General features: G+C 55.7%; 1 protein-coding gene across 5 annotated transcripts in view; it reads left to right on the top strand.

Moving 5' to 3' along the window:
* WHRN (whirlin) overlaps positions 1-21,734 on the top strand; it is an 88,106-nt gene that overhangs the window by 65,455 nt on the left and 917 nt on the right. For 2 of the 5 annotated variants that reach the window (XM_041004484.1, XM_041004485.1), the window contains 9 exons: positions 3,136-3,335; positions 4,331-4,367; positions 5,258-5,470; positions 6,382-6,591; positions 8,941-8,973; positions 17,257-17,328; positions 18,276-18,789; positions 20,976-21,157; positions 21,579-21,701. In XM_041004484.1, the coding sequence (XP_040860418.1) occupies positions 3,136-3,335; positions 4,331-4,367; positions 5,258-5,470; positions 6,382-6,591; positions 8,941-8,973; positions 17,257-17,328; positions 18,276-18,789; positions 20,976-21,157; positions 21,579-21,701 (1,584 nt within the window). Of the gene's footprint in view, positions 1-3,135; positions 3,342-4,324; positions 4,368-5,257; positions 5,471-6,381; positions 6,592-8,940; positions 8,974-17,256; positions 17,329-18,275; positions 18,790-20,975; positions 21,158-21,578; positions 21,702-21,734 lie in introns of all 5 variants that reach the window. The other 3 variants (XM_041004489.1, XM_041004486.1, XM_041004487.1) reach the window with 3 other exon arrangements.

Raw genomic sequence — 21,734 nt, forward strand, 5'->3', positions numbered from 1 at the left:
GGGCACACATGTTTTATCCAGCAGCGTTCCCTCTTAGCCTGTACAAAGCCAGGAAGAGGCTGGTGGAACTGAGTCAATTCCTCTCCTCCTTCCCTATGTAGGTGTGCCCCTGCAGACAGAGGCTGCAGGAAGGACACCCTTGCATGTCTGGTGTTTCCATCACTGGTTCCTTCAAGTGAAGCTGTAGGGATGACATAAAGCGATAAGTATGACATTGGCTTCCTGGGGCCAGTGCAATGGCTTCATTGGCTAATCCTCCACCTGCAAGGGCTGGCATCCCATGTGGCTGCTGGTTCATGTCCCAGCTGCTCAGCTTCCCATCCAGCTCCCTGCTTGTGGCTTGGGAAAGCAGTGGAAGATGGCCCATAGCCTTGGGACCCTGCAACTATGTAGGAAACCTGGAGGAGGCTTGAACTTGACTCAACTCTAGCTGTTGGCAGCCATTTGGGTAATGAAACAGCAGATGGAAGATCTTTCTCTGTCTCTCCTTCTCTCTGTGTATCTGCTTGTCCTTATAAAAAGGAAAATCTTAAAATAAATTGACTTCTTTAGCTCAACAAAAGCCAGAGCTATTTAGGGAGATGAAAACAAAACAGAGGCTGCCCAACACAGCCTGGCCTCCAGTGTGGAGCAGGGGCAGAGGTGGAGCTGCCCCTGGGGAGAGACTGTATAGTGGATGGAGTACAAGTGGGCCTGGTGGGTGATCCATTTTGGGAAGGTAGGAGACTCCTTCACTGTGGCTCTGCTTCTTAGCAGCAGAGAGAGGCCAGGAGGGGGCTGTGAAGGCAAGGTAAGAATTGTTGAAATCCATACCTCCATGCACAAGCACATATTGAGTGCCTGCCGGGTATCAAGCCAGAACCTGCTGCCGGATCTCAAGGAGACCAACTGGGGCAACCTAAGCTCTAGGGACCTGAGTTTCTCAAGGCTTGGATTCAGAGCCACAGAGTAGAGAAGTGACAGATAACACTGTGGGTTGGGTAAAGAGTGAGACACTGGGAGACATTTGAGATAATGGGCAAGACATTGGAACATAGGCACTGGAAATCATGAAAACTTAGAGGACAATCCTGGACCAGGACCCGTTTTAGGACATTGAGGAAAGTGAGGCATAGAGGCTTGCTGGGTGACTCATGGGATCACATGGCATAATGTAGCAGCGCCAGATGCAAACCCAGGACTCATGAATGCCTTAACCATAGCATTTGCTATCTGCTGGATGGGAACAGGGACGGTCCTTAGAGATTTTCAAGCAAAGAGAAGCAGCAAGAGAGTGATGAGCTCCTTCTGGGGCCTGTGCTTGCAGCGAGTATAGACACGGATGTGCTCGCTCAGGAACCACAGCAGGAGCAACCAGGACCCAGGGTTGGGCAGCTGGGTGGACAGGGGTGAAGACTGGCAGGGACTTGCTGAAGCAGCCACTCAGCACAGGTGGAATTGGTGACAGGGCTGGGTGTTCAGATCTCGCTACTGCAAGCAGGACTAGGGACAGGTAGCAGGACAGTGACTTTGGGCATGCTGGACTTGAAGTGACACCACATGATCCCTCCCATGGTCCCCAAGCAGAGTCCCAGGCAGCAGCCCTGGCATAAACAGTACATGGGCTCCAGCCACCCCTCTGTACTAGCTGGAACCACAGACCATAAGATTCCTCTGAGTTTCCATTTGCTCTGGTGAAATGGGGAGCTGAAGCACCCCTTTGCGGGATGTTGGGGGTGTTGAGTCAGGGGAATGTATTGAGATTGGGGCACAGCTGGTGCAGCACAGCCATCTCCACTGGGCTGGGGCAGAGATGCTCGTAGGAATGGATGAGTGCCTTCCTTGTGGGGTCATTTGTTATGGATTCCCACAGTGCGCCGGGCCCTAGGGATACAGGTGGAGCTGCTTGTGGGAAAGTGGGTGACAGCTCTAGACTGTGAGTGATGCCACTCAGCATGGTGCCTGGCACATAGTAGGGCTGCAGAGAATATCAGGGTATATTCAAAACATGGCACAGATGGCCAGCTGTACCTGAGTCCAGGATACAAAGCAGGACAGCAGGTACAGAGGGGAAGCACTGAGTCTGCAACCATTTTCTGTGCTGGAAAGTCCCCAGACGTGGACAAGGCAGTTCAAGGAGATACAGAAACTGCACTTTTGGCTCTTGGCAAGCTCATCACAGCTCCTCTCCAGCTCTCACTCGTCTCACCTTGCTTTAAGAAACACTGGGTAAGACCCACGGGAATCAGTTTTGCACCATCAGCAGGCTGGGAAGCTGGGCAGAAGGCAAAATGGCCCAGGGCAGCTGGCCTTCTGTGGCTGCCCTTGCGGCCATGGTGGGTGACAGTGACCGTGAGCATGTCCCCTCTACCATAGGCCTCAGTGGCCCCAGCTTGGGTTTAAGTGTTCTGCAAGCCTGCCGCATGGCCCATCTCGCACTGCAGGGTTTTCCCTTCGACCACTTCTATTTTTGTTTATTTGTATTGCAAAGGTTGGGGTTGTTTGCAGGTTGGTTTGGTTTTTTTTTTTTTTTTTTTTTTTTTGCCTCCTTATTATCCTTCCATTTAAAATGTTCTTTTTCCACATTATGGACTAAAGCAGTTTGCTCCATAGTAAAAATCCAAGCAGTATATATATTGCTGTCATGGGAAGTTGCTTTTTCTCATGTATGGCTTTTTGTTTTAATAAATTACAATGTTGCTCACATTCTACGGTGATATAAGATGGCGTGCCGGGGTTGGAAATCTCAGCCGGATAGAGGCAGAGAAGGAAAAGATCCAAGTCTGCCTTCATGGTGCCCACCTGCTCCCGTCCTGGGTCTACCCCATTCCCATTTCTGCAGTGACTCTTATGTCCGGTCAAGAGGACACAGAGATGTTGGTAGAGACCCTGAAACTCCTGGTGAAGAGTCGGAGGGGAGAGGATGGGGGTTCCGGAAGTATCTGTTCTGGAAACAGCTGAAGAAAAGCTGGCTCTGCCCAACCTTCTGTGTGCCCCTCAGGCATCCACATGACCTCTCTGAGCCTCGGTGACCTCGGAGAAGGAGTGTGTGTGTGTGATGGTGGCTGGGGGGAGGTGTCAGGGCCACGATGCCCCTAGTGTGAGGCCGCATCCCGCCCGCAATCCTGCTGACTGCGTTTGTGGTGACCCTGGCAGGTCGGGGACCAGATTCTGGAGGTGAATGGGCGGAGCTTTCTCAGCATCCTGCACGACGAGGCGGTGAAGCTGCTCAAGTCCTCGCGACACCTCATGCTGACAGTGAAGGATGTTGGGAGGCTGCCGCATGCCCGCACCACCGTGGATGAGACCAAGTGGATTGCCAGTTCCCGCATCGGGGAGATCGCCACCAACTCAGGGTCTGGCTGCTCCAGGACCCCCAGGGTCTTTTCTGCAAGCCAGTGACCGCCCCTCTCAGCCCCTCCCCAACTCCCCTGCCACACACATACCTGCTTACAGGAGCCAGAGGCCTGGCCTTCAGCATTTCCTTCTCCTTCCCCTGCCTCAGTTTCCCCCATGGGAGGTTGAACTACATGGCCCAGTATCTCCTTCCTTCTCTGCCCTCAAGCAAGCCCTTGCCTCGCTCAATCCCCTATTGCCCTCACTGTAAAGCAAGGATCAGAATCCTGCCATCTCCCCAGTTGCTGCTAGTGAGAGTCCCTTGAGGGGATGGGGGTTAGAGGCTCTTGGAAGTCCCCAAGTACCATACAGGAGCTTGGTGACTGCACAGGTGCTGGTACTGTGCTGTGTCACCTGTTGGGCCCCATCAGACATCAGCCTGGTGGCTGTTTCCGCCCCCCCCCCCAACAGACACCCCTCCTCAGCAGCTGTTTCTTTCTTCATCTCTTCCACTTATCTCACTCTCTTCCTGCCTGCATGATATTGCATGCTTTAAAGAATTAGTTGCCAATGCTTTTTTGAAAATCTACTTTCCCATTTCAAAAAGAAAAAAAAAAAACTGAGCCTGCCACTGCTGCTTCAACCTCAGGAATCCAGCAGCTGGCACCCAGCTTTTGGTGTGAAACCATAGGCAGAAGCTCAATCACCCACACATTGCAATCTACCCATCTCCACCCTGCCCATGGCCAGGGGCCCTAAGGGCACAGAGCAGTCCTCCACCCCTCCACTGGCTCCTTGCGTGACTGCCCTGTTCCTGTGGGACTGGGAGCAGCCTCAGATCCGGTCCTCCTGCTGGGGACACTGGGAACCACCCATCTGTGCAAGGATTTGTGTATCCCTGAGGAGTCCTTGAATGTGGAGACCATGAGGCTGTTTTCTCGAAGCTTCACCCTGCCTGTCCGTTGGTTTGAAACCACTCAGATGTACAGCTGAACATGCATATCTCTCTTTACAGGTTTCCTGGGGACCTCACAGCAGAAGGGACACACAAGGTAGGGCGTTCTCCATCTCGGGGGGTGTTTTAGACTTTGTCACAACTCCCCAGGTGGGGAGCTTGGTATCAGATAACAGGTGCCAAGTTGAATTCTACACGGCCTCTACTCTGAGCTCACAGCCCTCATTTCTGTGAGTGCCTGCCAGGTTCCAGGATTGGTGGATCCCTGCCCACATGGCAATCACACCGAGGCAAGAACACACATATGAAAGCAAAACGCATCTTCTAAAACACTGATGCATGAGCAGGATCCTCTGTGCCACTGATCAGGTGCAAAGGATGAGGAGGGGCAGTAAGCAAGAGGCTACACCTCAACGAGGCAGAAAGGGGCTCCCTCCCCTGTGGAAAGGGTGGGATTCTGGAGCTGGGAACTCAGTGCCCAGTGACAGTTGTTAGGATCAGAGTCTGGCAGGGAAGGACTTGTCTTGCTGGGAGAAGAGAAGAAAGATGTGTGAGGGCGCTGGGAGCCAGACGGCAGCAGGTAAGATGGCCAGGTCACGTGGACCTCGAGGGGGTAACTCAACTTCTAACTTAGATATGAGGAGTGGGTGTGGGCCACTCAGGGCAGTAAGCAGCACCCTGGAGAGGATTGCTTGCGATTGGCAGATAACTACAGCACAGCAACTCCATGCAGAGAAGGCCTCGGGACCGGGGGAGGGGAGACAGGTACTGTCTTGGCCACATCTGATGAGATGACAAAGGCAGAGGCAGAGTGTGGTTGCAGCCATGCAAGAGACAGCCCCACAGGGGACTTCCTGTGTGTGCTGATGCCACCCAGGAGCCATGCACACTGAGTGCCCCTTCTGTACTGCTGCCCCTGGCTTGGCCTGCTCATCTTGCTGCAGAGCAGCTCAAAGTCAGCAAGCCTCTTTCTTTCTGTCTTTTCAGCTGGGATTTTACAAGGGCCTGGCGGGCTCACAGGTGACCCTCAGCAGCCTGGGGAACCAGGTGCGTGTTCTGCTTGAGGAGCAGGCCCGGCACCTGCTGACGGAGCAGGAGCGTGCCACCCTGGCCTACTACCTGCAGGAGTACCGTGTGGGCAGCGTCTCGGTGGACGCCCTCACCATGGCCCTGTTCGAGCTACTCAACACCCACGCCAAGGTGACCCTCTTGCCCTCTGTCCCCAGCTGCTTTCCTGAGAACCCGGGAGGAGTCAGGACTGGACTGAACCCCCAACCTGAGAGTGGGGACCACAACAGCATCCTGTCCCCAGGAAGCTGTCAGACACCCTGCCACCTCCAGGCTCCATCCCAGGCTGACTGAGTCCTTACACCTGTGCATGGGGCTGACTGGAATTTTTGCAGGGTCTTTCTTCCTCCCTTCCTTCCTTCCTTTTTTTTTTTTTTTGTTTAGATTTATTTTATTTATTTGGAAGGCAGAGTTACTTGGAAAGCAAGGGAGAGACAGAGAGAAAGATCTTCCATCCACTTCACACCCCAAATGGCTGTATTGCCCAGAACTGGACCAGTCTGAAGCCAGGAGCTTCTTTTGGGTCTCCTACATGTGTATAGGGCCCAAACCTTGAACCATCCTCTTTCCTGCTTTCCCAGGTACATTAGTAGGGGGCTGCATCAGAAGTGGAGCAGCCAAGACTCAAACTGGTACCCATATCAGATGCCAATGCTGCAGGCAGTGGTTTAACTTGCTATGCCACAATGCCAACCCCTGGCAGGGACTTTCACAAGCCTCCCAGGACACCGTGCCTCACCTCCAGCTCTAATGCCATGGGGCTGAGGCTCAGAAGTTCACCAAGGGAAGAGATGGAATCCATTCAGGGAGGGTTATTTCAGAAGACTTCATGGAGGAGACAAGCATAAGACACGGGGGCAGGGACAGCGAGGGCCTGAAGAGGAGGTTAAGGCAGTGCTGGGCCTGGTGTCTAGACTGAGGGCCCTAGAGAGCCACCAAGGGCTGTGGATGACAGGTGCCCTGCACAGTCAGCTCATCTAGGGGTCTTGTCTTACTTGCTGGGGAAGCTCCAGACTGAGTGCACTGCCCGTCCCCGCCCCCAGTTCTCGCTCCTCTCGGAGGTGAGAGGCGTCATCTCCCCGCAAGACCTGGACCGTTTTGACCATCTGGTGCTGAGGCGTGAGATCGAGTCCATGAAGGCACGGCAGCCCCTAGGCCCTGGGGCCGGGGATACCTACTCCATGGTCTCCTACAGCGACACGGGTTCCTCCACGGGCAGCCATGGCACCTCCACCACCGTCAGCTCGGCCAGGGTGAGCTGCCCCTGCCCTGTCCCCAGCCTGGTGACTGGGGATGGAGTTCAGATAACAAACTTTGGAATGAGACCAGTTTGGGTTCAAATCCCAGCACCCCTGCTTACCTGATCTGTAGGCTGCCTCTCCAAGTCTCAGCTTCTCCATCTGTAAGAACCCAATAACTTCCTGAGTGCCCATGGGAACCAGGGGCAACTAGTGAGTGAGATCCATGACCCTGCCCCAGTGGGGCTCATAGCCTGGGGGTAGGGGCAGAGGTTAGAAGAAAAGCATTCCAGTAGTGGGGCATCAGATGAAGGACCAGTAGTCCTGTCCCCAGCCCCTGGAGGGTGCACTCGGTAAATGGTGTGAGGATTGTGACCACAGGAGCTGTGATTACCCAAGCCCATCTTGACTTTCTTGCAAATTCAAGGTGTGCTTGTGTCCCAAGGATGTGGGAGGTGGGTTCATCCCAGGAGGCCACAGCCAGGGAGGGGCTTGGAGAAGGGCCTCTTGGTGTCTTTCCAGGGGCTGCTGCACATTTCAGACAGTACAGCAGGGGTGGCCAGGAAGATGTCAGGCCCTGCTAGGGCCACCCTGTCCCCATCACTCTGGAGAACCTGGTCTCCTTCCTGAGGTGACCCCAGAAATTAGCATGCATGTCCTGGGACTCAACATGGCTGCAGAGGAGGCGGTTTCATGTTTGGGGACAAGGAGGATACTTCTTTCTTGCTTGGTTTTTAATTTTATTTATTTGAAAGGCAGAGAGAGGCCAACAGAGAAGGCTCCCACTGCTGGCTTTTCTCCCCCCTGCCTGTAGCTCTCAGAGCTGATCAGGAGCCTGAAACTTACTCCAGGGTTCCTCACATAGATAACAAGAACCCAGTCGCTTGAGCCATCACTGCTACCTCCTGAGGTCTGCATTAGCAGGAGTCAGGAGCTGGAACTAGGAGTCAGGTGACGGTGTTCTAACCATGGGGTTGGGGGAGGTCAGCCAGCCGCACCCCACACTTCCTGTTTGCACTGAGCATATGCTATGATGTAGCATTCAGGCTATGGGCACTGTCAGGCTTCAGGGACCATTATCCTCCAGATCTGGCTCTGCTGAGCTTGGCTCTGATGGTACCCACAGGGGATGGGGTGCCAGGAGCCGTGAGCCAGTGCTACACAGCCTGGGGCTGCCGACTGGAGTCCCAGGACTATCCCTTTAGAATGAGGGATGAGAGGGCCCATGGGCGGGGTAGTGTGTTACTGGGAAATAGTCGGTCTGGATTTAGGCTCTGGACTCCTCTTCAGGCCGAGGTGTCTTCAAGGATGAATGAGCTGAGGTCACTGCTGCCTGTGGCCATGCAGCCTGAATGCCCTGAGAGTAGATGAGACCAGAGCAGTAGGAGGCTCGGGGCAACTGACAGGGGCTTTGGGCAGGGGTCAGGAGCCCTCAGTCCCAGCTCAGCCCTGACTGGCCCACAGTGACCACCTGCCTGGGCTCCCTGCTGTGGCCTCCAGCAAAGGCCCTGAGCCCTGACCTCCCCAAGGGGCTGCTACTCCTAATGGGACCCCCTGGGGTGTTAGGGTGGCTTTGAGAGAAAATTTCTGGGCACAGGTGACAGGGGTATCCCTGGAGAGGCCCCTAGAAATGGCAGTTCATAGCCCGCTAGGGGGCAGAAAGAGGTTGTTTCACCTGGAGTCCCCACTAGGTGGAGCAGTGCTGCAGCTTCCTCCAGTTCACTAACCCTAACCTTAACTGCAAAAGAGGAGCCCGGTGTCCAGCATCCTGCAGTGCTGCCTTCTCGTCTCCAAGGGCTACAAACACTGCCATCCTTGGGTTTCTCTCCCTGAGGCTCTGGGCAGCTCCAGGTTGCAGGCCTGCCACTCCCAGCCTCCATCTCACCAGCTGCCCAGCAATGAACCCCCAGGACTGTGTGCAGGTTCTCTGCTTGGTGCCCCCCCCCCACCACTGAAACACAAGCCTCCTCCCATCCAGGCACCCAACAGGGGTTGTTTTCAGGCAAGTAGGCACCATCTTGGGCAAGTCACTTTCCCTGCCCAAGCCTGTTGGTCCCTCTGCCAGATGGAGAGTGGTCCTCATCCCCAGGCCCCCTGCCTTGAGAACAAGTGTCATTTCTTCAGAGCACTCAGGCAGGATCAAGGGTGCTGATTACAGCAGGGCAGCCTCTTCCTCCTCCTCCCCAGCCCCCTCCCGTCCTCCTGCCTGAAGCATTCCTGGTGAACAGAAGAGGCCCCAGGTCACATGTGTTTTGCATGTGTGCGTGTGGTTTGGGGGCAGGGTTGTTGCTGTGCCCGCCCCGTTCCCTGCTATTTATTTGATGTATTTTTCTTTTTGCCTTTTCGCCCATCTTCCCTCCCCAGGAGCGGCTGCTGTGGCTTATAGACCTGATGGAGGTACCTTCCTTCCTGAGGGTGGGTGTGGCGGGGGTGCCCTAACTGGGGCAGAGACAGGGTGGCCCCTTCCTGCCATCCCCTGGCCTTAGTGAGTCCAGGGGTACTTGGTACTCAGTGTTCTAGTGTGAATGTGGCTCCTCTGAATCACAGTTCAGGTGTGACCTCAGAGGCAGGGTCCCCCGTGTGACCTCACTTTTTGCATCTGTAAAACCAGGGTGACCATGTCTGTGCTCTGAGGTTGAGCAGTCTCGCAGCCTCTGCATGTGCACATGTGCTCTCTCTCTCTGGAAAGTTCTCCTTCCTACTTCTACAGCCTAACAATCCCCTCTGTGTGCTGCCTGCTCAGCTCAGCACCACTTCTCAGAACCAAGGGCCTCCCTCATTCCTCCCCAAGGGGTGACTCAGCTTCCCTCCCCTGCTCGGCGACTCCTCCAACACCTGACGCCTCCTGTGGCCCCATCCCCTGTCTCTGTGCTCTCAGAATCTATTCAGTTGTCCTGTCTAAGTTGCTCCCTAACACAACTGTGGCGTCTCTGCCCTGGTGCCCAGCCCATATCCTGACTCATGCAAATAGTCTAGGTCTTGTAGTGGCAAGACTGGCGCTGGACCACCATGGCTCTGTGAGAACCCTTCTCTGTACTAGGAGCGGGGTGGGGGGTGGTCTCAGTTTGCACAGAAGAGAGCAGGAGCTCAGGGAGGCTCCAGGTCACACCTCTAGGGAGTGTGCAGGCAGGGTTCCAACCTGCTGGCCTTGGAGCTGGCACAGCGGACACCTGCCCTGGCAGTGACCCTTCCCTGAACCTCGCCAGCTGCCTTAGTTGTCTGTCTGTCTGCCTTCTGCTTGGCCCTCCTTTCCACGAATAAGCTTTGGGCACTTAGTGTATACAGTTCTAGGTGTTTGGTGCTAAACAACAAAGAAACCCCTTCTGCAGTGAATTCAGAGTGAGAAGGAATGAAATGTAGGGAGGGAGAGAGATCTTATCTGCCCATTCTGTCCCTAACTGGATGCAATAACCATGGCCGGATTAGGCTGAACCCAGGAGCCTGAGCTCCATCCTGGTCCCCCACATGGGTGGCAGGGGTTCAAGAGCTTGGGCAGTAGCTCTTAACAGTAGCTGCCGAGTTCTCAGGTGCATCAGCAGGGAACTGGATTGAAACACAGTAGCCGGGACTCAAACTGGCATTCCAGCATCACCCACAGCGGCTTAACCTGTTGTGTCATGATGCTGGCCTCTATATAGACTGTTAAGCGTAATAAGTAGTAAGAGGGTGGGGAAGACAGAAAAGGGGGTAGCTAAGGGATGGGTGACTGGGAAGTGGCACTTGAGGAAGGAAGGGAGACAGGCACACCCATATCTGGGGAAAGAGCAGTTCAATGCAGAAACAGCATATGCAAAGGTCCTGAGGTGGAGCTGTGGCTACAGCCCCTGAGTAAGCTCCAGGAGGCCCACAAGGCAGAACAGGGTGAGTACAGGTCAGGCCTGGACAAGGGCAGCCATGTGGTGGGGTCTTGGAGGACTTGAACAAGGTGAATAAGAGCAGGAACTGACATGACCTAACCCAGTTTTCCTAGGATCCCTCTGATTACTCATAGTCAGGGATGAGACTGTTCAAAGATGAGCAGGTTTGCTCTCAGGAAACAGCCAAGCCCAGAAGTCTGTGGGCCACACAGGGCCGGGGTGGTAGTGCAGGTTAAGCTGCTAGGAGCTGTGTTGATGGGCTCCCTGTGTGGGCTCTGCCTTGGTATCTGCTGAGGAGGACATTTACGCACGGCTTATCTCAGCCTGGGGACTCTGTGCACCTGCTGTAGGACAGAAACCTCCTCTTCCTGGAAGCCCCCTATAAGTATTCAGGCCATGGGGCCTCATCCCAGGAGCCCAAAACCCCAAACTCTCCATCTACCCTGTCCCTGTCCTACAGAATGTCCTGACGACAGCCCACTACCTAGGACCCAGGCAGACCACCCCAACAACTCCCACTCTGCACCGTTTGTGTGGGGAGGGGCCAGGAGCCACTCGGGGAGGTACAGCATGGAATGGTGGCCCTGGGTTCCCCACATACATGAATGAGGGCCACCATGGGCACCAGGTCCTGGCCCATTGCATCATCCATGCAAGCTTTGACTACAGTGGCGCTGAGTAGCAGACAACACTAGATTCTACAGGGACAGCAAAATCTTTTCTCAGGCCCCTTTCTTTCCCTTGTAGAGTTCCCAAGACTTTTACAATTCATTCATTCTGTTATTTAAGAGACAGAGATGGGCAGAGTGCTCCCATCCACTGGTTCATTTTCCCAGAAGCCTGCAATAGCCAGAGCTGGATTGAGGTCTATCATGGGGAATCTGGTTCTCAATCCAGGACTCCCATGGGAATGGAAGGAACCCTAGTGTTTGAGCCATCGCTGCTGCCTCCTGGGGTCTGCCTTAGCAGGAAGCTGGACTCAGGAGCCAGAGCCTGGTATCCAAGGCGAGTTCTGCAGTGCGGAATGCAGGTGTCTTAGCTAACAGCAGCCTGTGCTCATCCATCCCCACTGGGACACTTGTCACACTGCTTCTCCATCATCCTGAGTGTCCTTTTCCCTACTACCCAGGGAGAGCAGGTGGGGTGCAGACAGGAACCACGTGCTTCTCATGGCATTGAGAAGTAGGGAACAGGGCCTGCAAAGAGGCACCCCCAGCTGCCTTCAGAGTCATCTTCCAACCTTGCAGCCCCCACAGTGATGTGAGGTGTCCGGGCTGGCTGCCAGTGACCCTAATTCCCAGGATGTGGCTTCCGTCTCACTCACATTCCCTGGCCCAAGCCATGCAGCTGCTTGTCCCTGGTTGACTGCGCCTCATTCTGCAGCTGATAGCCCTCTAACCAGATGTCAAACAGAGGGAATCTATGGCTGCCCTCCCTATCAGCAAACCAGGTTTGTTGTGATGTGTGAAAAAGAGACACTTTGTGCTGCTTCCAGACTGTTCCCAAAAGACAGTGGCCAGGACAACCGGGGAAAGGAGGGGCTGCCTGACATGGCACAAATTCACCTGGTGCTAGCGGGCCCATGGCAGAGGGGCCATGGATTCCCGGCACCTGTGTTCTGCAACCCCCCACCCTCTCAGGATTCCAACTGCTGCTCCTATGGGATGTTGGCATCACAGGAGGTAACTTATCCTAACGCATAATGACTTTGGCCCAGGAGACAGATTTCAACATGGGAAGGCACCTTCTAAGGCTGTTTGGCTAGCACAGTTAGTACCAAGGCTGGGCTGCAGGTCAGTGACCATGTCAGTGTGAGGTCCTGGTGAGGGTCCATGGGCCTTGGCACCACCTATGATAACCAAGAGGATGTGATTGAGAAGCTCTGTGCCTTCCTCAGGGACAGCAGAGGCTTTTTCCCTCCGTCCTTTCAAGCAGGAAGTATGGGTCTCAGAACTGGATGGGAATTTGGGCTGTTTATCCACCAGCCGGACTCAGTTCCCATCCTGTCCCTGCTACCTGGCGTTATTCCCAAGGGCCCCTCCAGCCCTGACCTCCTGGGGATTCTGGGTCACTCTCTCTCTACCCAATGATGACCTACTTTCCCCCAGATCATGGGAGGGAGATTTAGAACAGAAGGAGGAGCATCTGGTCAACCATGGGACAGTCTCCTGTGATTTGCCCTGTCCCTCCCTCCCTTCCCCACTTGGGTATCAGAAGGCTCCACCCACAAGCTTCCCCATAGCCTTCCGCCTTTATGCCCTGGTGCTCCTATGTGGTAAGTGGAGCAGATAGCTGACAACACCAAGTGCTGCCCTTGGCAGGAGTGGGACTCAACCACACCTGCCACGGGCTGGGCCTTGGCTCCCAGGCCACCTTCACCAACCCAGCTCCCAACCCCACTCTGTGTTTGGAGAAATAGGGGGGCTGGAATCCCGGAATCTGAAATCTGGTCCCAAAAGTCCTCAGGTCCTCTGATTGCCACCCCTTTGCCCTCCAGCAATTTCAGGACTTCAGCTTCACCTGGCTCCCATACTGCTCCCCAGTCCCCATCCTGCCCTCTCTGTGTCTCCCCACCTCTCGGTCCTTTCTTGTGCATCCTCTCTCCTGTCTTACTCTCGTTTTCCCCTCTCTGATCTCCCTCTCACTTTGCCCTTCTTGCCCCGTAGTGATATTCCAGAAGCTTTGTGCCTCCATGCCTCAGTTTCCCCTTAGACAGCCTGGGGGTGAGGGTAGCCTATTGGCCCGAGTCAAGGAGGTGGAGATACGTAAGAGCCCCCGCCATGGTGCAGCAAGGGAAGCTGGCATACCTGGGAATTGCAGAGGGTAGGGAGGCCCCTTTCTGCCAAGTTGGCCTTGACAGCACCTGACCTTGACAACAGCCAAGCCATGCCTTACCTGTCTCGTCTTGTAGTGCCCAAGGCCGGTGGCAGAGGCTGGCATAGGGCAAATCCTGGGCATCTTGTATCGTTTCAATTTGCCTCCACATCAGGACCCCAACCCAGACTCTGGGAACTGTATGTGGGCCAACTCAGACAGTAAGGACTAGGACTGCCTGAAGCAGCACAGGTGTGGGGTTGGGAGAGAAGCACTGGCACAGCAGGCATTGGGGGCCACAGTAGTCTGTCCTGGAGGACGGGCTAGTGCAGTCAGGCCTCCTGTGGAGTTCTGCTTCCTGCTCTGTCCTTGCTGTGCAACCTGAGCTTGTGTCCTACCCTTGCTGAGCCGCAGTCTCCTAGCACTGTGGGAGGGCTCCTTAGCACTGTGGGAGGGCTTCCAGCATTAAATCGTGGGGTCTAGACCCTCAGCTGAGCTCTGCCTTCAGTGAATGACAGACGAAAGGGCCCAAGCAGCTCTGGTGGGGTGCGGTGAGGCCGGGACGCAGAGGCTTTGACTTTGACCTTGAGCCAGCTCTTACCTTGAGCCTGCTCTGGACAACGTCTGTTCCGTGTTTCTGCTGACGCATCCCCCTAGGTTCTTAGCCTGCTGTCTGCAGCTATTTCCGAAGCACACGGAACACGGCTCGGGGACTCAGGGCTCCTGAGCGTCTGGATTCAACAGATGGAGTCAGGCAGGGCTGGACTCTGGGCTGGCTGCCGTGTGCGCCACTTCAGGAATCCCTCATCCAGCCCTCCCCCTCCTCCGCCGTCTTTCCAGGCACCAGGACGCCAGGAACAACAGGGACAGAGAGCTAAAACCAGGGGCCTACAGTGGCTGAGTTACCAGCCCAGACAGGTACCTATGGAGTCAGGGCCCTGCCCCCTGTGGCCAGCGCTGGGCCAGGGCAGTGGGGTTTGGGGTGACCCAATGTTAGGAGCCTGATCTACTCTAGGACAGCCCTGTGACCCTATGTGAGTCACTTTCTCCTCTGAGCTTTAGCTGTGATGGATGTGAGAAGGGACAGACAGTGCTGTCCTTAGGGTCGCAGTGGCCACATCTGAGTCAGGCAGAGGCTCCTCCTCCAGTCTGTGGACCCTTTCCCATGCCCTCTGCAGAAGGCAGGGCAGTACCTGTCCCTGGTCGTGAAAGGTGATTGCAGATACCCAGCCCTGCAGCCTGCCCTAGCTCCATACCCTCTGTGTTTCCAAGAAGCCATGGACTCACCCTGGCTCAGGAGCAGGAGCTTGTACAGTCAGGCTTCTGTGTCCTTTCCATCCTTTATTCCATCACTGGGGCAAACTTTTGTGGCCCCGAAGCCTCCGAGGGATGTCACAGTCACCCTCCCCTGTCTTTTGTGCCAGGTTCTGTTTGGTGTGTTTTATAGGCATCAACATGCCAATTGTTTTGGCAGGTGCTTCTCTTATCCCATTTTACAGATGAGAAAACCAAGGCACGGAGGGATTCAGGGATTTGCCCACCACTGCTCAGCTGTGAGCTTGGCAGGGGATCTCAGAGGAGCCTTGGAGATAGCAAAGCTAAGGGGTCACTCATCAGTGGGGGAGGGAAGAGCACCCCTGCCCCTCCTCCCCAAGCTCATCCTTCCCCAGCACCACCTGAGACTGCCAGCAAGCCTTTCCTGTGAAGGAAGCTTGAGCAATGAACCGGTTCTGAGGCTGAGGTTGTGCCTCAGTTTAGCCAGCATGATGACAGCCCTGGCCTGATGTCGTGCCAGCAGCATCATGGGGCAGATGATGCACTTGGAGTTTGCGTGTGGCAGAGCTGGGGCGGGGGGGGGGGCTCTGCGATTAGAGGATCCTCTGGCTCAAGGCTTCAGGGAGACCACGGACACGGGGGTCTGCCTCGGGGGGGGAGTGTGGAGCCAGTGACCCTGCTGCTTCCACCCTCAGTCCTAAACATCACCACTGCTCCTGATAAAGGACCAAACCACCACTCTGCTTGCTACCACCTCAGGACTCTGCTCCATGGTGGGTGGAGTCGTTTGCCATCAGTCATGGGCTCAGTAATTCAGTTGGCAAACACTCATCAAACAAAAAAGAGGTGGGGACCCAGGTAGTCCCAGGGTTTGCCTTCTCAGAGTTTGTAGCCTAAGGTGAGAGACAAGGCGATGAGTCAGAGGAAGTCAGGTGGTGATACTTGGTAAACAGGAAAAACAGGCAGGATCTCAGGACATAAAGGGGATGGTGGTATGCGAGACTATTGTAGCCAGGCAGGTCAGGGAGGAGCTTGCTGAGATCAGACCCAAAGGAAGGAAGTGGATGTGCCATGAACCAGGGGTGGGCAGCGAGAGCAGCAAGTGCAGACGCAGGAATGAGGCCAGCCTGTTGGAGAAGCAGCAAGGGAAAGCCCGGCCACGCAGGCGCCATGAGTGAGGAGTTTGGAATTTCCTGCAAGTGAGCCGGAGGGCCCCGGGACCATCTGCACTGGGAGGAGACGTGACCTGATTCCTATTTCATCAGGGCTGCATGGTGGGGGAGAGTGATCACAAAAGAGGAGCAGCAGGTGTGTGATCGGGGCTGAGGAGGGGTTCCTCAGAGAGGAGGTGGCACGTGAGCAGGGTCTTCAGGAACTGAGCAAACACTGCACTGTGGGTCACCCAGAAGGTTCCAGATGGAGGCCCCAAGACTGCTGAGTGTGGCAGGAGAGGATGGGTGTAAAGGGACCTTGGGAGAGGACAAACTTGACCCTGTCTGTGTGGCAACCTGTGGCTCTCAAGGACTCTCAAGCTCCCATTGTCTCCTTGCCTTCGTGCTCTGTGCCTCTGTCTGATCCCTCTGCCCAGCTTTGAGCCTGCAGGAAGCCTCCCTGGATGCCCCCTCCCATCTAGCTGTGTTCTATGCCCATCTCTGCCCCACGGCACTGTCATCTCACCCCACTGTCTCTAAGCTTTGTAAGGCTGTGGTGGGGGTGTCCCCAGTCCCTTGCCAGTCTGCAGCTTCAATGACTGCTCAGTGAGGTCTGGTCCGTAGTGTGGAGTTGGAGCCAGGGGTTAGCAGCTGCTGTCCAGGCTCCCCCAGGCCACAGATCCTAGGAGCTACATACAGACCCAGGAGGCAGTTGCCTATGGAGACTGGGAAGTCCTTGCCCCATCCTCCATCTGCAAGCCAGAGGCCCAGGAAAGCTGCCCAAGTCCAAAGGCAAAACATCAGAACCTGAGGATTGGAGAAGGTGGTGGGAGGTGGGGGGTCCAGGTTCAGGAGGGCGAGTCCACTTCCGGAGCCTGCTCAGGCCCTTGACTGATTGATGGTCACCCGCACTGGACAGGGGCTGGGGAATCTTCTGGTCTCCATCTGCCAGTCAGGTGGCATTCTTCCCCAGCAGACCTGCCACACACGTAGGAGCACTGTTGCCAGCCGACAGGCCTGCTTGTCACAGTGGCCCAGGTAACCACCCTCCCAGGCTCTGGGCTAGGTCCAGGATAGCCCAACTTGGGGGCTAGAGCTCTGCTAGGCACACACCCTACTGCATATGGCCAGGGCTGGCCCTTGGGCAGCTCAGGGTCACTGCAGGATGCACTGGGCTTCTTTCTCTAAGTGAAGGCAGGCAAGACAATTTAGCAAAATCAGCCCCTCTCAGCCTCCCATCAACTCCCCCTGCCATGGGATGAAAGCAGAGGGGCTATCTCAACCCCTCCCCCATACCCGCGCTCGCCATTTTCACGTCCCCCCAGGATTTTGTAGAGGCCCCGGGCTCCCAGCTAGTCAGGGCTGGAGACACCCCCGGTGGCTCCTCCCTGAAAGTACAGGGAGACCTGAGTCCCCCAAGCGGTGAACGGCCAAGTGCCCAGTGGGAGAAGTGACTTTGTTGCCATGGGCAGAGTTCACTCTGTAGGGACTCACCCGAGCTACAGGCAGGTTCTGGTGGCCTGCATAACAAGCCAGCTTTCCCTTCCAGGTCTGCTTGCTCACCTGTTCTTGTCCATTTCCAGAACACCCTGGACCTCGAGGAGACTGGCGAGGCTGTCCAGAGCAATGCCAATGCCCTCCCTGATGTGTCCGTGGTAAGGCCCTGGCTGGCCCTGTGGCAGTGGGTTGTGGCAGGGCCCTCGGGCTCATTCTCTCAGGCACAGCCACAGAACAGAGGTGGGATCAAAGGGTGGAGGACAGAGGTGCCTGCTCTGAGCCACCCCTGCAAGTACACCCACTCTGCCATCAGCAGCAGGGGCCAGAGAATCTGGACCTGACCACCTAGAGTCACCTGGTGTCACTTGGGCTCAGATCCCACTTCTGTCCCTGACTGTGTGACTATGGGCATGTTGTTGAGTCTGCACCTCAGTTTTGCTGTCTGTAAAACAGGGATGATAATAGCATCCTGTGCCATGCAGTAAGGCTGTCAGAGCTTGGTAGGGGTTGGCATGGTGTGGCAGAGGTAAGAGCTTCATTGTAATCACAGTCGCCACTCACTGTGTACCTGCTGCATAGGGACACCTTATAAACGAGGCCCCTTCCAGCCCCACACCAATACTGCCAGGTGACTGTGCTTTGTGCCCATTGCGTAGAGACACTGATACACCTTGTCCAGGACCACCCAGTCTCATAGCCCAGGTGATCCCTGATCGCTCTGTCACCGCTCACCCTTGCCTTATCAGACGCTGTGTCCCTGGTGGCCAAGAGAACCTCCTATAAAGAGAAGTCTGAGACATGCCTTGTGGACACATTCATACCTTCCCCATTTCACCCCGGATGAGGTCTCATTGTCTGTGACAAGCCCTGGCTGGTGCTAGGAACTCCAGTTCCCGAAGGTAATGATGCCGTCCCCAGAGACACCACCAAGATCCTGAGGCTGATGTGAGAGAGGTTTTCCACCAGGTGCTACATAATTCAGATGTGCGTGGACTGGAGCCCAGAGAACAGGGACAGAATTCCAGGCAGCCCAGTCGCTCCAACCTTCCCTCTCCCAGCCACCATGGACTCTGACTCCTTCTACTCCTGTTGGGTCTTTTGGCAGGATGACGTCAAACCCACCTGCGAGGGGCTGCCCAGCTGTAAGCCGCCACCTCCCCCACCCGCTCTGGGCCAGCTGAAGAAGCCAGGGCGAGAGGACCCCCCGGCGCCCTCCTCAGCCTCTTCCCACTCGGGCATCGTCTTCTCAGTTCCCAGGACACGCAGCCCACCGGCAGGCACTGCAGCCACCCTGGGGATCCCTTCCGCACAGGACTCGCCCTCCTCCCCCATCTACGCATCTGTCTCCCCTACCAACCCCGGCTCCAAGAGGCCACTAGATGCCCACCTGGCCAGGGTCAGCCAGCACCCCATCGGCCCCTTCCCTCGGGTCCAATCACCCCCTCACTTGAAAAGCCCCCCAGCTGAGGCCACGGGGGCCGGGGGCTGCCTGCCGCCACTCTCGCCTTCTGGCCACCCGGACCAAGTGGGCAGCAACCAGCACTTCGTTATGGTGGAGGTCCACCGGCCAGACAGCGAGCCTGATGTGAACGAAGTGAGGGCGCTGCCCCAGGCACGCAGTGAGTACCTCCCCTGGGCAGCAACAGGGTGGCTTCTGTGATGTTGGGCACATGCTGTCCTTGGAGCGCTTGGCAGAGCCAGGTCCTTGCCTGGCTGCCCCCCGGCTCAGGACCTGGGCAGCCAGGGGAGCAGTTCCCTGGGTACAATGTGAAGGCCGCCTTGGTGTGGGCAGAGACTTGAGTTGGAATCTGACTGTGTCCCGGACTAGCGTGTGGCTGCTCACCAGCTCGCTGCTCTGCACCTTGCTATCAGGAAGCTGAGAGATGGACATCAGCCCCAGCAGGATGCCACCAGCTCTGGGGGCCTCCTCTAGCTCCCTCTGCCCCCTGGTATTCACCCCTGAATTCCGGTGATATGAGTGAGCTTGCTCACGGCCGGATGGCTTCTGTTGTCCCTGGTCTCCGGGGCTGGGCACCAAGCAGGTGCTGGGGGAAAGTGTGGATTGTAGAAGAATCTTTGGCTCCCGGGCAGAAGGGACATGGGGCTATGGGGTCAGAATGCAGCATGGAGCAGGCAGACCCCTGGGAGGCCATCGCAGGCTGCTGCTCCTGCTTTGCCAGGTGAGGCAGCAGGGTGGGAGAGCAGCAGGGTGGGAGAGCTGCTTTTCCCCACAGAAGGCATTAGGTCTCCTCCCTCCTCTTGGAGACTGGGTACATTTTGGTGGAGTCTGCTGCCATCTTGTGGGTGCAGCCATACTTCGCTGTGACCATAGGAAAAGACAGGCCAAGCAGGGGACATGCACTGAATAGGTTCAGAATGCAAGGTGTTTGCATCAGCAGTTTGCTAATGCAGGAAGCAGGATGCAGGAAGAGGAGCCAGCGTGGGCATTGCACTAGCAGACACACGTGACTGTGAGAGGTATCAGGTTCATTCTGAGTGCTTTCTGTGGCCCAGCACAGCTCTGAGGGCCTTGCCAGCATCACTAACTCGTGGAATCCTCCCAACAGCCCTGCGAGGCTGGTGCTGTTGCTCTTCCCATTTCACAGATGAGGAGAGTAAGGGGCTTTCAGCAGGGAGAACCAGGCAGTCTAGCTCAAGGCTATTCTTTCCACTGCTTCCCTGTACATCTGCGATCTGTCTGCCTTTCTGATGGCTGCCACTGCTCCTGTGCTAGGACCAGAAGGCAGAGGCTCAGAGAGGTTGTGGTGTCCTCCAGGGCTCGCACAGCATCAGGAGGCTCCAGATCTCACCTGCCAGACTCAAGTGTGGCTTGCTGAGGAGAGCATCTGTGGGTAGTCACCCCCACTTTGTTCAGGCCTGGGGTCCTGCTGGGGCCCAGACCTTCCTGTGTTGTTATTGGGAAGCTGGAGGTTTCATTTAAAAAAAAATGAAGAGACTTTTAAAAATTCATGGAAAATGAAGTTAGAAGTTTACTTTGATGTCTGTGTCTGCAGCATCCATAGAATATGAGCATTAGGAGAAAATATATATGTGGATTTAAAAATGTCTTGCATCAAAATAAACTTTAAAATTTGTTTATTTTCATTTTATTTGAAAATCAAAAGACAAAGGGAAATCTTCCATCCACTGGTTCACTCCCTTAAAGTACACAACAGCCAATGATTGGCCAGGACAAAGCCGGGAGCCTATAAGTACCCCCTTTGTCTCCACATTGGCGGTCAGGGACCCTAGCACCTGCAACCTGGAAGCTTTGGACCCAGGACTCGAACCAGGCACTCCAGTATGAGACGTGTGTTTCCCATGCAGTGGCTTGTTGGCTGTGCCAATCAGCTACTCCTAAACGTATCTTCTCAAAAACTTTCTTATTAACATGCAGATGATATGTGCATCTTCATGGGACACAGCTGCAATTCAGAAATGTAACTTTTATGAGAAATCTCCTGCTTGGAATGTGTCAGGTTGTTGTTTAAAATTAACTCATGTAGAGCCACGCCTGTGAGCTGGGTGTGCCTGCTGACCTCTATTCAGCCACTACATTGAGACTAGGGGGTCGAGGTTGGAAGCAGTGGCCAACGAGCCAGGTTGTATTGAAAGGGCAAGTCTTCACCGGGTGGGGAGTCTCCCAGCCGCCCACTCCCAGCCTTTCAATCCCCTCATTTCTCCCTCTGTTTGCTGAGGGAAACTGCCCCCAGTCTTCTAGACTCTGGCTCCATCACCACCTCCAGGAAGCCCTCCTTGGCCTCAGCTGGCTAAGCTATTGCTCTCTCCTTTCTCCTCCTGCCAGCAGCCTCCACACTCTCACAGCTCTCAGACAGCGGGCAGACCCTGAGCGAGGACAGTGGCGTGGATGCTGGGGAGGCTGAGGCAAGCGCCCCAGGTCGGGGCAGACAGACAGCACCCACCAAGAGCAGAAATAGCAAGGAGCTACCCCGGAGTGAGAGGACCCCAGAGGCGGCCAGCAAACCAGTAAGTGACAAAGCAGGTGAGTGGGTGGTGGGGAGGAAGGCAGGCCTGGGTAGAGACAAGTGGGATCCACATTCAGCTTTGCAGATGACCTCTAGGGAGGTACCAAGGCCCCTGTTGCTGGAGGAATTTGACAATCAGAAGTACTGGGTTAGGAACCCAGAGACTTAAATCCCACCTTCACCATGAACTTGGACCACTGAGGGCCGGAGGTACATCTTGCCCTGGCCTGGCATACTCTAGTCCTGTTGCCAGCAACACGCTGCATGGGGCAAACCTTAGTCCTCGGAGAGCCCAAGGCAGCAAATACTTAGCTTAGTGGCTGGCACTGCAGACATAGTGTGTCCTGCTAGCCCGGGGTCCAGTCAAGGTCCTGCCTGGCCGCTGGTTGGGCCTCAGAGATGTCCTTCCTCACACTTGGCAGCCTGGACTGCTGGAGCCCACGTCCACCCTGGTTCGCGTCAAGAAGAGTGCAGCCACCCTGGGCATTGCCATCGAGGGGGGTGCCAACACACGCCAGCCCCTGCCTAGGATCGTCACTATTCAGGTATGTCCCTGAAGGCTCATTCCTCAGTACCCC

Source organism: Ochotona curzoniae, unplaced genomic scaffold (assembly GCF_017591425.1).
Source record: "Ochotona curzoniae isolate NIBS_2020 unplaced genomic scaffold, NIBS_Ocur_1.0 scaffold_3208, whole genome shotgun sequence".
Lineage (NCBI taxonomy): Eukaryota > Metazoa > Chordata > Mammalia > Lagomorpha > Ochotonidae > Ochotona > Ochotona curzoniae.